A 16,980-nucleotide genomic window follows, 5' to 3' on the forward strand; every position below is an offset into this window, starting at 1 on the left:
CCACCACCAGAGGAAAACAGCCCTGATTCTGGACCTCCAGCCTCCTAAACTGCAAGATGCTAAATTCCTGTAGTTTAAATGACCTGTTTTGTGTTACTCTGTTACAGGAGACCATATATATAAAGCAGACTCTTTATATAAATATAAAGAGAAATATATATATTTTTAAGAATGAATTAGATGACCAGGTTCTATCATCCTGGTCTAAATCATTGTTTGACAAAACACAGGTAACATACCAACTAAGAGGTTCCACATGTTATCAGATTTGATGCAACGATTCTCATGGTAGGCACATGTTAAATCTCTTTTAAGATTACTAGGTCCTTGAAGATGGAGGTGTCCTACTTTATATACAGACACCAATGACAAATAATGGCCCACTGCATATATAGAGCATATTTTAAAAAATGTGTTCTACAAAATAGATTTCCTCATTTCAGCCCCACCAACGTGAATGCTAATAATACAGGGCTCACCATTCTCATTTGGTGGGTGAAGAACCAGAAATATCACTCAAGGATTGATGACCAACCAGGAATGGCAGGGACAGACTCAACTCAGTTCTCACGATGGCCACTCCAGTCCCGGCCATTCACTGTGCTGTCCATGTTTTCATCATAAACCTTATCCAAAACGTCATGACCATTTTTCCAATTGGAATTTTTCAAAATGAGAAGGAACCTGACCACGTAAACCTCGCCATCCTCTCAGAGAAGCCTAGACAAGGTGTTCTCACTCCAGCAGTGTTAAATTGTTGGGGTTTGAACCATGGCCCCCACAAAAGCCCATTCAGGTCCCAGCCCTGGCCCTGGGGGTGTGAACCCATTTGTAAACAGGGCCTTTGACGATGGTATTCATTAGGGTTCATCCAAACTGAATGAGGCTGGGCCTTCAGAATGGCTCAAATCCTTATAAGAAAAGGAAATTGGGCATGAGAGAGAAGCCAGGAGGAGCAGCCAGAAGCTGGAAGAGAAAGGAGAAAATGCCACCATATGCACTGCCAGGTGATAGAGAAGCCAAGGATTACGAGCAACCAGTCTCAGGACGCCACAGTGTTCAGAGAGAAAAGACCACCTTGCTGATGCCTCTGCTTTGGACTTCTCCTAGCCCCAAAACCATGTGCCTATCAACTCCTTTTTCAGTAACAGGGAAACAAAAACATAAGTGGACATTAAGGATCGACTGAATTAATGTCAATAGTAGCTGGGCAGAAAAATAATGCTTCAGCTAAAAATCAACAGAGAAGTTCAGCTGATTTACTGGGCTTAGAAATTGATTCTTCTCACATTGAAAATGCTAATTGCTGATCTTTAAAGGACAAATTTAGTGGTGGTGTTACAGATGTTGGTTTGTGCACATCAGAGCTCCTGCTAGTTAGATCCCAATCTAGAGGCATTAGAGGCAGAGTTAAGGGTTTCGGCCCCATCCAGTGAGCTGGGGAAGATGTAAGCATGCAGACAGACGGCTAGCAATAATCGTATATTAAGGAAAAATCACATCTGTGAAGTGGCTTTTCAAGCAACGGTTAGAGACAAACACAACTAAATTTCTTGAACAAGGACTAATCTAACAATCATTACAGTTCAACACAAGCTGAGTCACCAGAAACTGATGTGCATATCAATCTCTAGAGAAAGATTCATTGTGTAATGGATGAAAGAGGGAAAAGTCTATTTGAGTGCAGAAAGACAGAAGGCTCCAGATGCATCCCAGGCTTTCTAACTACAACTGGCCCATCTGAAAAAAGAAACTAAAATATTTTGGGATTCAAATGCCCAATATGCATGTAAGTTATCCTGATGGATACAGTAAATAACAAAGCATACAGCAACAGCTTTCTTCCAAAAAAAAAAAAAAGTTAATCATGAAATATTTCAGACATACAAGATTATCAAACACCCACACACCTGCCACCTAGTTTTAGAAATATGATTTCACAGATACATTTGAAGGCCTCTGTTATCCCCTCCCAGTCAATTCCACTGACACCCCAGAAGAGATCACCGTGCTGAATTTGTGGTTCACGAGTCTCACACACACTTGTGCTCTCTATATCACAGATGTGCGTAAGCGCCCTGCCTTGCATGTGATCACACTTTGCATAGATGACATCACACTGGGCCCATGTGGACAGGGTTGAATAATGTCCCCTTGAAATTCACATCCTGAATTCCAGCCTCCAGAACTGAACATGGTAACATTCCGGTGTTTTAAACCACCCACTCTGTGGTGTGTTGTTTCAGCAGCCCTAGGAAACAAAGACAGATTTTTCATATTGGGACATGGGTACTGCTGTGGCAAGCACCTGAACATACGGCAGCGGCCGTGGAGGGGGTGAACAGGTAGATGCTGGAAGAACTTTTAGGTTCAATAGAAGAGACAGTTGTTGAAACATGATCATGTAAGGTTCTGTGGTGTGTCCTTAGAAGGAAATGATGAACACGATATTGGACACTGAGACCATACTTGTTACAAAGTGGCAGAGAACCCGGCTGGACTACGCTCTGCCGCTGAGTAGAATGGAGAGCTTGTAAGCCAAGAACGTGCATATTTAGCTGGAGAATTCCAAGCAAAAGGAGGAAAGGCCTGGTTTCTCTTTGCTTCTTAAAGGCAAATATGAGAGCAAGAGATACACTGAGGGGAAACGGATGTGGCTCAAGTGATAGGGCTTCCGCCTATGATATGGGAGGACCCAGGTTTGATCCCTGGGGCCTCCTGGTGAAAAAGAAGAGAAAGCATGCCTGCGTGGCAAGCCAGTGCCCACGTGAGTGCCGGCGTGATGAGTGCAAGTTCCCGCATGGTGAGCCAGTGACCTGCGCGAGTGCCCGCGCGGTGAGCCAGCGCCCGCGCAAGTGAGTCTTGCAGCAAGATGATGACATCAAAAGAGAGCCAAGGGAGAACCAAGGTGAAGCACAGCAGAAACCAGGAACTGAGGTGGCGCAATTGACAGGGAACCTCTCTCCACATCAGAGGTCTCCAGGATTGAAACCCGGTGAATCCTAGAGGAGGGAAAATGAGAAGACAATACAGACAGCAAAAACAGCAGGGCAGGAGGAGGGGAAGGGGGGGACATAAATAAATAAATAAATCTTTGGGGGAAAAAAAAGAAGACATACATTGAGGAAGGAATTGTTAAGCAAGTAGGTAGCAGCACTGGATGATTTGGAAAATTCTCGGCCTCTCCTGAGAGTGTGCTTTGGGAAACAGGGCCACAGGGGTAGTGGGACAACCCTTTGCTAAGAAGCTTAGGACAGTGACTTATGGATCTGCAGAAGTATCACAGCAGAAGCCAGCAACAGAGAGGGCCTTATCCAAGAAGGCTCCGCGGAACCCCTTGACATCCACGCAAGTCTCACCGGGTTTTTGGGCTTTACACCAGCAGGAACACTGGCAACCTGGACTGGAAGAGACAGAGTCGGGGCCACACAAAGGAAGCGGCTCCAAGGACCAAGCCACAGATGCAGCGGCTGCCTTGGTCTGCACCGGCAGGACCATCACTCCCAGGGCGCCTGGAGGACACTGAGCTGCAGAGGATTATTCTCAGCCTTGAAACCCACAGGAATCTGCCCTGCTGGGTTGCAAACTAGTTTTAGACTAGAAACCCCTTTGTTCCTTCCATTTTCTCCCTTTCAGAAGGGGAAAGTCTATCCTACAACTGCCTCACCATTGTATTTTTGGAAACAGATAAATTTTCTATGTTTCACATGTCCAAAGGAGAGGAATTGTGCCCCAGGATACACCATACTGAGAATGTCACCTCTACGTGATTTAGATGATTTAGTAGATGAGATTTGGGAATTGAGTTGATGCTTACTTAGATCAGCTTTTGGACTTTTGGAGCTAATAATGGAATGGGTTAAGACTTCTGGGCGTGTGGGAATGAGGTGGATGTATTTTGCCCATGGGAAAGACAAGAACTTTGTAAGGGTTGGAGGGTGAGAGGAACCAAGTTGAATAGGGTCCCCCACAAAATTCATGTCCACCTAGAACCTCAGAATGTGACCTTTTTTGGAAAGAAGGTCTTTGCAAATTTAATGAGTTAAGTTCAGATGAGGTCATATTGGAGTCGGGTGGTCCCTAAACTCAGTACAACTTACATTGAATCTCTCTCCTTCTAGGGAGAAAGAGATTTGGACACAGAGGCAGAGACACACAGAGATCGGAGAGACATGTCTATAAGCCAAAGGACACCAAGTCTAGCTGGCAAACAGCAGAAGCCACAAGAGTCAAGGAACGGTCCTGCCCTACAGGCTTTGGAGGAAGCACGGCTCTGTGGCCACAGTGGTTTCTGACTGATATTCAGCCTCTGAAACCGTGGGACGACGCGTTTCTTGTCTAAGACACCAGGTTGTGGTATTCTGATATGGCAGCCCTAGGAAACTAAGATAACATACTTCTACAATTTGTTTTTCCCCCTCAATATCATGATTGAGATATATTTACACCAATACATAAGGCTCTGGCTGGTTTAAGTATTCTATAATATTCCATCAAATGACCATACCACAGGGTATTTATTCATTTTTCTGTTGACAGATATTTATTGTTTCCTGTGGGCCAAGGGTTATTACAAACAACGTTAAAACAAACCTTCTTGCTTGTATCTCCCATGCATGAGAGAGACACTTTTGATGGTTCACATCTAGGGGTGGAAATGCCAAATCTTGGTGATATGCTCGTCTAACACGATTAGATAGTGCCCAATGGCTCTTCAAAAGGTAGAACCAATAGCCACTTCCCTCAGCAGCAGGGCAGTTTCCCATGCTCCCCAGCCTTGCCACAGGTACCGCCCGTGTTCATCACTATCGACTCTGCTGCGGTGTTGTGATACCTCGTTGTTTTGTTTTGCTTCATGTTTATAAGCAGCATTGTTTAAAATGAGTGGGGGCAGTCTAGGAGGAAGCGGGGGCAGAGGGAGGAGAAGGGGTCACAGGGATTGGAGTGGAGAGCTGTTGTTTTACAAGGATTTCTGGTGATGGCAGCAACGGTTCAAGGAATCACCTCCCTCACTCGACACAACAGCCCCAGCCCTTCCTGAGGTGAGGTTCAGGCCATGCACCTGCACCAGAGCTTGTTAGCAAGACTGTCCAGACGGAATTCCATTTACCGAGAGACCCCACGTGACCATCCCTAAAATGCAGGAAATAAGACAGAAAAGAATTGTTTCTAGCATTTTCCTCCTTTCAAGCAATGCAAATCTTACCACAGAATCTCTCTTGGTAAACATTTATATGGACTTAAGATGTTCTCATGACATTTATTTGAAGAAAAATAGGGAAAATTATGTTGTTACCCTGCTAAGGAAAAATAAAGAAGCTCTATCAACTTCCCTCACTTGAAGTGCAATGATCATTCTCTTGAAAAATGAAATGAAAATATCTCCTTCTTACTACACTGAGATAGTGCCCATGATTTAAAACAATGGATAAAAATATTACTGCAAGTACTTGATTTTTTTCCTTTCAAATATCCTTTCAAATGGAAATTCAGACACAGATTTTTTAAATAGTACTTTCATAGTTCCTATCAATTATTCTTCAAGGTGCTTAAACTTATTAAAAAGATTTTTCTATGTCTTCTTCTTCAGAATGTGCTGCCAAAAAGAAACTGCTTGTCTTCAACAAAGAACAGTTGATGAAAATAAAAAGGGTACCATGGTACTTTCTAGGTGTCCAAGAGTCAACCTAAGTGAAGCTAGATTTATGACAAGTATAGCATTCCAATTCTGTCGTTGCCCCTGTGAAAACAGGGAGGATGCTTCCTTTGTATTTTACTTGGCCAATCCTTACATGACACATCATTTACAAATGACTTTGGTTCTGCCTTATTTCACTGCAGCTTTCCATTCTGTTGGTAGCTAGCTAAAACTAATGTTGACAGAAATAAAGAAATTTTAAAACACACATACATGGCAGAAAAGGGGGTGGGAAAGAATTGGGAGCTATTGCTTAATGGGTGCAGAGTTCTCTTTAGGGTGATGAAAAAGTTTCAGAAATGGATGGTGGTAATGGTAGTACAACAATGTGAATGTATTTAACACCACTGAGCTGTACACTTGAAAGTGGTTTACCTGGGAAATTTTGAGTTGTATATGCTACCACAATAGAAAGTTAAACACACACACACAGGCTTTTCTCAGCAGCAGGGAGCCTGAGGCGCTTCTAGGACTCAGAGGGAATTGTTAAACTGAAAAACACTTCGAACCCCAGATTATCTCCACACTCTGCACCTGAACACCATGGCCTGTCCAATAGGAACAGGCTAAAGAAGGAAACGGCAAAAGCCTAAGATAATGGAAGGGAGGAGAAAAGAAATAAAGAATGCATGCATGAGACCAGCTAGAGTTGCCAGGAGAGTTGGAGGAGATGGGTTGATGCGTTTTTCTAAACAAGCACATTTAGCAGGAATGCCTGCTATACCTCTAACTAGAGGTAATGGGCAATAAACTTTCGTGGCTGAGAGGGACAGGCTCTGGAGTCAGGCAGACCTAGACACAAAGTTTACTAGCAACATCGACTTGGGTGAATAGTTGAATTTGTTTAAGCCTCAGTTACTATTTTACCACCAGGTAGAATATGGACCTCATAGGGCTGTTTTAAGAATCAAATTGCTAACGTATGGGGGTGAAGCAAAATTCAATATCTAGCACATAGCGATTATTCAATAACACAAGCTATCATTTATAAGATAAATTAGCATATTTTAGACATCGTTGGCCATTTTAAATTGTTCAACTACTTTATTCAAGTACCAATAACACTCCTATACAAAGGCTAGGTGAAAACAATTAAATAAATCAGTTTATTTGTCCCATACAAATTTCTGATAAGGTTAGCTTTATCTCTTTCTTTCAAATATAATTCCTGGACATTTTAATTCATTTTTAACAATTTCCCTAGAAAGTTGGCCATAAAATTAATTTGCCAGATTCCAATAAGGCAATAGCAAAATAGTATAGGGTAAACAATCTCCAACACAACAGTATCTGCTTAAAACAAATTTAATTCCGAAGAAAAAGAAGAGGGCAAAGAATAAATAATAATCTCATTCTTTCATCACCTACTAAAATCACATGTTGTAAATAGTAACGAATCAATGTTTAATTAAAAACACACCATGATGAAGCTTTTTAACTACATTAATTAAAGGTATAAATCTAGGGGGAAATTTGGAAGAGTTTCTTAAAGGACTGCTCAAGGTAAAAAAACAGATTTTGGCAGAGTACAACAAATCTCCTAGAGAACTACTCCAGAACATTCTAAAAAGGACTATATCAATAATTCCCAGTGAAACACTTGGCATGCAGTATATATATATATTCGCTAAATGAAATGCTGCAGGTTTTTCAGAGAAAGTCACACAATCCTTAGGCCCTCAGATAAAGGGAAAATACTACTACATTTTTTTCCACATGGATTTGGGATTAGAGATCGTCATATAACAACTGCTAAGCCGTTAGAAATCTGGGTCTGGGTGCCAAGGCTTTGTTTTCCAAGGTTGGCTTTTATTTGGGAACTAGAAGTCACAGATGAGAAAAAAACGTAGGGAGCTCCCAGGAAGTTTCACAAAGGGAGTTAGATAATTTCAGGCTCAGCGTGAGTTTCAGGGAACCATTAAGGTGCTTTTCAAGGAATCACAGAGGTAAAATCACTTGGCCTTGCAAAAAAAGGTTCCAGGCAGCCTTTCTGGGTGGAGGAGATGCCTTCACATGGGCAAGTTCCTATTAACAGACATCACGAAACTGGGGCAGGTTGAACTTTGGTAGACAAATACCATCTGATTTCCTGCCCCACTCCCACTGTCACTGACATCACACCCCAGGGGAGGAAGATGGCAATTTTTTCCTAACAGTTTCCGCTTCCAGGAGGAAGGGCGCTTCTCGTTGGAGGCAGGTCTGCCCAGTGAAACCCCAAAGGTGACACAGCCCATCCTTTCCCTTCCCTGGAGTGTGAGCTGATGACACCATCTCCTCGATGGCAACTAACCGGGATGCAGAACCCAACCCTAAATTTTTGCCTTGTGCATCCCCCAATTTCTCCGTCCAATGCTCAGTAAACCTCACATCTTTACTCACAATCACTGCATCGATATCAAACTGGTGAAAACATCCTTTCACAAACATCAGCTACTTAAAACTGGGAGGATGATAGCCTGGTGCCCCTTGCAAAGCTGGTGCCCCTTGCAAAGCTGGTGCCTTACTACATGTTGAGCAAACAGGTGAAGTACCTTGAGGGAATGCAGGGAGTCTGAGTTAGTATCACAGTAGAGGATGATGTTGTTAGCCATGCTGAAACTCTCTCTCACCCCGAGGTGGTAGAACAAGGAAGGCTGCCGGAAGGCGTCGCTCATCTCCACCACGGCAATGTCTGCAAACAGAAAACAAAGGCCCCCCGAGGGTGGCGTCTAAGTCATGCCCAGAGAGCACTTGTGAGTTTCAGTCACCTCCGACGCAGAGAGGAAACGAGGAAGGGGCAGGGATTTTCCCCTCTTCGTTTGTCACTGAATTTTGAATTTGCAGTTCTACCCGCAAGTGGCGTGTGTGTGTGTGTGTGTGTGTGTGCGCGTGTGTGTGCGCGCAGCAAGCCTGCATTTTTTAAGCTGTGAAAGGGATTCTGTGATTACTGGAAACTCAGGGGGGTCTGTGCTGGTGGGAAGCACAGGCTAATGTCCTCCGCTAAATCTCAACAGGAAAATAAGTTAACAAAGGTTTCAAATTTAAAAGATTTTAAAAAGCAGATCTATAGAAATTAACAGTAAGTAGTAAATGTAAAATGAGATTTTTTAGAAAACTAATAGGTAAATTTATTAATTAACCCAGAGGTGAGTTTTAGAGTATATTAGGTAATTAGGTAATGAATGAACAAATATCTAGCAAGTCCCTGGCAAATATAATCAAGAAAGAAAGAGAGGAAAGGCATAGAAAATTAGGAAGGGGGATATAATACAGATACAAATTCTTCCAAAGCTCAAAGATTACCAGTACCAAGACAGTATAAACCCTGTACCAAACTTTGACAATAATGTCACAAAAATGAAATTGAGATTAGTCTCCAACTCATTTACGCATGTAGGCAAAAGTACAAAAAAAAAGCTAACAAAATGCAGCAAGCACACACTATAAGAACACTAGATCATGAGTTTAAAATTTATTTCAGGAATGCAAGGATGGACCAATTGGATAAAAAATCATTAGCGTCTCCACAGAAGCCTGAAATGCATCAGTTAAAATTTAAAATTCATTTCTAAATTAAAATATAAAGGTACCATCTTAGCATGAAGAGTAATATATACTCCATAACGACTGCCAACTCTGTGCGTACGGGTACTACCACGAAACTCAGGAACAAGGCCATCAACCACTCCCACTAGTATACAGTAGCTTTCTGAAAAGTTGAGCCAATGCAATGAGACTTGTAAAAAGTAAGGAGCTATAATTCCAAAACATAAAATTTACAATGACCATTTCTTGTAGATATTATAGAATAAGCTAAATTACTGTTAGAAGTAACAATTAAACGTATTAAGGTGTAAAGATACAAAATTATTTTAAAAACTAAGAGCTGCCTTTACAATCATAATAAGCATTTGGAAAATGTAATGGCAAAAAAGATTCCATTCACAATTACAATGAAAATTTAACGAATTTGAGAGAGGATGCTAATTTGTTAAAATTATGCACAATATGTGCCAGATGAAAGGTTAATATATTTATAAATCATCTTTTATTGGTCAATTTAAAACAAGAAACCAATGAACAACCATGAAAATATTTCAATAGAAAATCAGGCTATGGACACAAGGAGGCAAATTCATAAAAGTATAAACAAAATGGCAAATAAACATAAGAAAAAGTATTCTAGAACTCACTAATAAAAGCACATCAAACCAACTGTAAAGTGCCCATTTTTTGTTGCCAAACAAGTGGTCAAAGATGTTTTAAAATGCCCAATGAAGACACAGAGAAATGGCATTCCTACATGCAGTGGGGCAGTTTAAATTTCCTGGGAGAAAAATGATACATACCCTTTGATCTAATAATTACATTCCTAGGAATTTACACTAAGAAAAGTCTTATAAATATGGACAGATTTACCTCTATATCCATTGAAATATGATTTTTTACAATAAAAATGGAAACTGCCCAATGGCCATAGGTTTTAACTATTATAATATTTATTTCCTATTTGTTACATTTATTAGTATATATCATGGTAAACCCAAACACTAGCATCCTATGTAACCACTAAAAACAATAGCATAGAAGAATATTTAGTAACAGGAGGTAAATTCAAGCTATAGTAAGTAAAAAAAAAATTTAAAATATAACAGACATTATAAATATACACACTAGAATACATACATTATAATATATAGTATATGTGTACATATGTGAATGGGAAAAATGTTTGAAAAGTTAAATACCAAAATGTAAACCATGGTCCCCAAAGCTCTGTCTTGAGATTATGGACGATTTTATTCTACTACTTTTGCACTTTCTAAATTTCTCACAATTTCTATTATGAATATTGATTACTTTTATAATTTAGAAACCCATCAAAATATAAAAAGAGCAACATTTGAGACAGGATGTAAAGCCAACATGCAGCATAGAAGGACCGAGGACCGAGGCAGACTGCTGGCAGCTGTCAGGGGCAGAGTCAGCCTTATCTGAAGAACGTGAAATTCGAATTCACGTTCAGTGAAGGAGAAACGAATCCGATGAAATGGAAGCTAAAGACACAGAAGCTTTCTTTAAGCCATGAAAAAGAAAGACAGGTCAACAGAGCTTCAAAGATGTTTTTTGCCCAAGGCTAAAAATGACTTACAGGCTCTTTAATACAAAGTGCTTTCTTTTGGGTCCTTCACGTTACTACATCAAAAATCAACACGAAGAAAATGAGTCACCGCAGCCCCACCCACGCAGCACCCCGTCTGTCTCCCGCGCTCACTGCTCCTTCCTCCTGCAGATGCCAGCCACTTGTCAATCTCACTGCTTTGAAATCAAGAGACAGCGTAGATGGGGGTGAAAGAAACCAAATTCAACTGCTGATGAAAAACAAATGAGACACAGGCAAAGAAAAATGCTAGCTAAGTTAAAGTAATGACAGGAGGGGGAAATGGGTTGTTTCCAGAGAACACACTCTTGGAATCTGAAGCTAAAGTAAAATAAAAACAGTGCAGAAGGTTTTCAGGTACAAAAAGAAGCCAGATATTTTAAAGTAAACGGTACAAGCAAAATAAAGTATATTCATCAGATCCGAACATCCAAGCAGGAATAGCTCTTTTTTGGGAAGCTACATCGAACATTAAAACAATGCTTACCTGTATAATTTTAAGACGCGTACAACTCAGAAATAGTTGAACTGTTTTTTCTATTTCAAATTAAGATGAGTGATTTGTCCTAATATGTCTTTATTCTCTTCTAAATTTTCTTAAATGTTCATACAGTAGATGGTGTGGGTTGGAGCTATGTATCTCAGAAAAACACGCTCTTAGTCTAAATCCATTCCCTACGGGTGTGAACACATTGCCAATAGGGCTTTGTGAGGAGGTTACTTCAATCAGGATGGTTCTTAATCCCATTACTGGAGTCCTTTACAAGCAGAATGAAATTCCGACAGAGACCCACAAGAAGCAAGAAGCTGGAGGTCAACAGAACCTGGAGGGGGAGGGAGAGGCCAGGAGAGGCCACTGTGTGCATTGCCATGTGACAAAACAGACCAAGGATGCCCAGCAGCCAGCCCCAAACAACACAGTCTTTGGGAAGAAAGCATCGCCTTGGTGCCACCTTAATTTGGACTTCTCCTAGCCTCAAAACTGAGAGCCAATAAATTCTCATTGTTTAAACCACCTCATTGCATGGTATTTGCTTTAGCAAGGAAGAAAATAAAAACGAATTCACTTTTTGTGGTGTAGAATTCAATGAATTTTGAGAAATTTAAAAGAGAATAAAGACATATACCCCACAGCCAGGGTGCAGAACAGTTTCATCATCCCAAAACATCCCTCAGGCTGTCCCTTTGTGTTCCACGTCCTCTCCAGCCCCAACTCCTTGCAACCACTCGATGTGTTCACTGTCAATATAGTTTTGCCTTTTCTAGAATATCATATCATTGGAATCATGCAGCATGTAGCCTGTGGGATCTGGCTTCTATCACTTAGCAAAACTCATTTGAAATCTCAAAATTCATCTACAGATGTCCATTCACAGTTTGAAGGACATTTGGTTATATTCCAGGGTGGGCATTAACAAAGTACTTTTGTGTACTTGTTATGGAAATATGCTTTCTTTTCTCTTGGGTCAACACTGAGGAGTGGGATTATTGGGTCATAACGTAAATGCATGTTTAACTTTTAAGAAAGTGCCAAACTATTTCCCAAAGAGATGGTACCATCTGGCATCCTCACCAGCAGTGTAGAAGACTTTTCTTTGGCAGCACTGGGTACTGTAAGGTTATGTTTTGTGTTTTTTTGTAAGGTTTTTTTAAGGCCATCTAATGTGTAATTTTTTTTTTAAGATTTATTTTTTATTTATTTCTCTCCCATTCCCTGCCCGCCCCCCGTTGTCTGCTCTCTGTATGCATTCACTGTGTGTTCTTCTGTATCCGCTTGTATTCTTGTCAGTGATACCCAGAATCTGTGTCTCATTTTGTTGCGTTATCTTGCTGCGTCAGCTCTCCATGTGTGCAGCACCATTCCTGAGTAGGCAGTACTTTTTACCCGCTGGGCGGCTCTCCTTCGGGGCACACTCCTTGCGCATGGGGCTCCACTACGCGGGGGCCCACCCATGTGGCACGGCACTCCTTGCGTGCATCAACACTGCACATGGGCCAGCTCATCACATTTGAACCCTGGACCTCCCATGTGGTAGGCGGACACCCTATCCATTGGGCCAAATCCGCTTCCATATATGTAACTGAATCTAATTGTGCTTTCAATTTGCATTTATCTTTTAGTGATGCTGAGCATCTTTTCATACACTTATTATCTGTTTATCTTCTTTGGTGAAATGTTCAAAGCTTCTGACATTTTTTGTTGTTGTTGTTGAGTTTTGAGAGTTCTTTATATTTTCTGGATATTAGTCCTTTGTCAGGTGTGTAATTTGCAAATACCTTCTCATAATCTGTGGTCTTATCTTTTCATCTGCTTACCAGCGTCTTGAAAAGAGCAAAAACATTTAAGTCCCATTTACCAATATTTTCTTTTATGAATCATGTGCTTTTGGTGTGGTATCTAAAAAGTCTTTGTCCAACTCAAGGTCACAAAAATTTTCTATGTTTTCTTCCAAAAATTTTAGAGCTTTACCTTTTACATTTAGGTATGTGGCTCATTTTGAGTTAACTTTTGTATATGCTGTGAGATGTGGGTCAAAGTTTCTAGTTTTACATGTAGACATCCAATTGTCACAGCAGCATTTAAAGACTCTCCTTTCTCCATTGAAATGCCTTCGCTACACCTGTGTGGGTTCATTTCTGGATTCTCTATTCTGTTCCACTGATCTAGGGTCAACCTTTTGCAGTACTGCACTATCTTGACTACTGTCAGTCACAGTGGGGATGGAAATCAGGCAGTGTGAGTCCTCCAATTTTACTCTTTTTCAAAATTGTTTTGGCTATACTACCTATTCTAATGGTTGTAAAAACATCTGTACAAATTTTTAAATCAGCTGATAACTAACAGCAAGGGTTTTTATTGGGGTTGTGTTGCGTCTACCCATCATTTTGGAGAGAATCGATGTCTTAGAGGTGGTGAGTCTTTCAACCATGAACATGGTATATCTCTCCATTTAATTAGGTTTTCATCAATTTTCCTTCTTCAGCACTTTGTCATTTTCAATATATAGATCCTATACATATTTTGTTAAGTTTATACCAGAGTATTTCATTTTGGGAGTTTCATTGCAAATGGTTTTTTTTTTTTAATTTACTTATTTATCCCCCTTCCCTTCCTCCCACCCTGTTTTTGCTGTGTTGTCTTCTCATTTTCTCTCCTCTAGGATTCAGCAGGATGGGATCCTAGAGACCCCTGATGTGGAGAAAGGTTCCCTGTCAATTGCACCACCTCAATTCCTGGTTTCTGCTGCATTTCACCTTGACTTTCCACTTGTCTCTCTTTTGATGCATCATCACCTTGCTGCATGACTCACTTTTGTGGGCAATTGTTCACCACGCGGGTACTCGCACGGGCACTGTCTCATCGTGCAGGCACACTTCCTCTTCTTTTTCACCATGAGGCCCCAGGGATCAAACCTGGATCCTCCTATATGGTAGACAGAAGCTCTATCACTTGAGCTACATCCACTTCCTGGTACTGTATTTTAAATTTCACATTCCAATTGTTTGTTGCCAGTATATTAAAAAAAACAACTAATTTTTGTATATGGACCATGTATCCTGAAATCTTACTAAGTTCATTTACTAGTTATAGGACCTGTTTTGGTTGTTTGTTTTTTTGTTTTTAGGTTCTTTGGGATTTTCTAAATGAACAATTGTGCTATCTACAATTGGAAATGATTTTATTTCTTCCTTTCCAATCTGTATGCCTGTTATGTTTTATTTGTTTTTATTTCTTGCCTTGTTGCATTGGCCAGGACTTCTAGGAACATGGCATTTTAAAAACTGTACTGTTTCATTATCTAACTAAAGAAAATACTATCATAGGGCTACCTTCTGTTTTTTCTGGTTGCTAAGACAAACGCCACACAATGGGTTGGCTTAACAACAGGGATTTATTGGCTCACGGTTTCAGAGCTGGAAGGCCCCCCCTGAGGGCCTGTATCTTCCAGCTGGGAATCCTCAGGGTTCCTTGGCTTCTCCATCTCATGGTGATGTCCTGTCCTTTCTCTACCGGGTTCTGTTGACTTCTAGCTTCTCACTTCCTCTCTTCCCATGGCTTTTTCTTCACAAAGCATCCAGTAACAGGATTAAGGCCCAATCTCATTCAGGTGGGCCACAGCTTAACTAAAAATATCAATTTCAAAATGCCCCATTTACAATGAGTTCACACCCACAGGAGTAGGTTAAGATTAAGAACATGGGGGGAAGGGGACATGGTTCAACTGATAGAGCGTCTGTCTACCATATGGAGGGTCTAGGGTTCTACCTCCAGGGCCTCCTGATGCATGTGGTGAGCTGGCCCACGTGCGCTGCTATCATGTGGAAGGAGTGCACCCAGCAAGGAGAGCTGCCCTGCATGAAAAAGGCTCAGCCCGCCCAGGAATGGCACCACACACACCGAGAGCTGACACAGCAAGATGATGCAATATAAAAGAGACGCAGTTTCCCAGTGTTGCCTGATAACACAAATGGACGCAGAAGAACACACAGTGAATGGACACAGAGAACTGAAATAGAGGGGAAAGGGGGGGAAATAAATAAAAATTAAATTAAAAAAATAAAAATGAAATAAAATAAAATAAAAAGAACATGGGATGGTTTCTGGTGATACATAACTCAGTCTATCCCCCCCTTGTGCTTTTCAGAAGTGGTAAACAGGTAAAAAAATTTCTTCTTTGTGACAGTATCTAAGACTTGTTAAAAATGCAAAAATGATATAATTATAAGAAGGTAAATAAATACCTGACACCCCAAAATTCTTGAACCCCACTTATGGAAGGTATAGTTTATCCACTACTTTACAAACACACATTCAGTGTTTCTGATGTGTCAGGCACTACGTACTTTTCAAATATTAACTCACTTAATCTTCACAATACCCCTTTGTGGAAAGCAACACTATTATTTCAAGAAACTGAGGCAGAGAAAGTCTAAGTAGTTTGCCCAAGATCAGCTAGAAAATGGTGGTATCAAGGATTTGAACTCAGTCTATTTTGCTCCAGGCCCCAAATTCTTAATTCCTAAACAGGCCACACCCTGTACTTGAGAGAAGCAGGTTCACAACTCAGAATGCAACTGAGATGCGAAATGTGATTGATTCAGGGTCCAAAGCATAATACTCGTGTAATGTGCGTCATGAGTGAATGCACTCCATAATGGTCTTGAGTTTTTCTGGTAATACTGCAAGTAAAACTGACATGTTTAAAACTTTAACTCTAAGTCAGTCATTTAAAAGTATAAACAAAGACAAAAATCTCGTACGTTCTTTCCTAAGGTGTAGTTTCTATTCCCTTGTTCCAAACGAGTTAATGATAAATGGGCATAAAATTAGGTTTACCTGAGGCTTATTAAAGCATAATGCATTTTTAGGGCAATAACATCTAACTGTTGTGCCTAATTGTATTTCAGTCATCAAATGGCAGTGGTTCATGGTCTGCACTTTTTTCAATTTTTCCTTCATAATACAATATGTTTATGACTAAATATTTCACATGCTTTCCTGATGCTTGTGAAAGACAGAGTCTGACAGAAAACCTTAAACTTCAGATACTTTTTAAAGTCTATTCAACCATTTTCCTTAGGTCTCAAATCACTGGTTACTAAGCAAGAGCCCAAGGATCTAGCTGGCTTGTAATAGCATCTACAAGGTGCCCCAAAATTCTCCAATTGAGGAAAACTTCACAAGTCCAAGTAGAGAACTACCCTACATATCCCCAAGACCATCCTTAGTGCCAGTGTAATTCAGGAAACATCTGAGCACCTATGAGATAAAAGGCTATCTATGCACAATCTGTTAGCAAAGTTAAGAGAAAAACAATTAAGGAGATCTCTGCCTTCTCTTGTGGGACAGAAACACGTGTTCAGAAGTACCCACGCGAGAATGTAAACTATAATGTGGACCACTGACCATGTGGTGCAGCAGTGCTCAGAGATGCATTCACCAAGTGCAAAGAATGTTCTATGATGATAGAGGAGATTGTGGTTATGGGAGGAGTGGGGTGAGGGAGGAGTGGGGTGAGGGAGGTGGGGGGTATATGGGGAACTCATATATTTTTAATGTAACATTAAATAAATTAATTAATTTTTTAAATTAATAAATAAATAAAATGGTGGTGGGGGGGAAGTACCCACACAGGGAAGG

General features: G+C 40.6%; 1 protein-coding gene across 1 annotated transcript in view; it reads right to left on the reverse strand.

The window, feature by feature from the left end:
- MAP3K5 (mitogen-activated protein kinase kinase kinase 5) overlaps positions 1 to 16,980 on the reverse strand; it is a 209,632-nt gene that overhangs the window by 136,127 nt on the left and 56,525 nt on the right. Inside the window, exon 2 of the mRNA XM_058307543.2 lies at positions 8,230 to 8,369. Coding sequence (XP_058163526.1) covers positions 8,230 to 8,369 — 140 coding nt within the window. The remainder of the gene's footprint in view (positions 1 to 8,229; positions 8,370 to 16,980) is intronic.

Source organism: Dasypus novemcinctus, chromosome 11, assembly GCF_030445035.2.
Source record: "Dasypus novemcinctus isolate mDasNov1 chromosome 11, mDasNov1.1.hap2, whole genome shotgun sequence".
Classification (NCBI taxonomy): domain Eukaryota; kingdom Metazoa; phylum Chordata; class Mammalia; order Cingulata; family Dasypodidae; genus Dasypus; species Dasypus novemcinctus.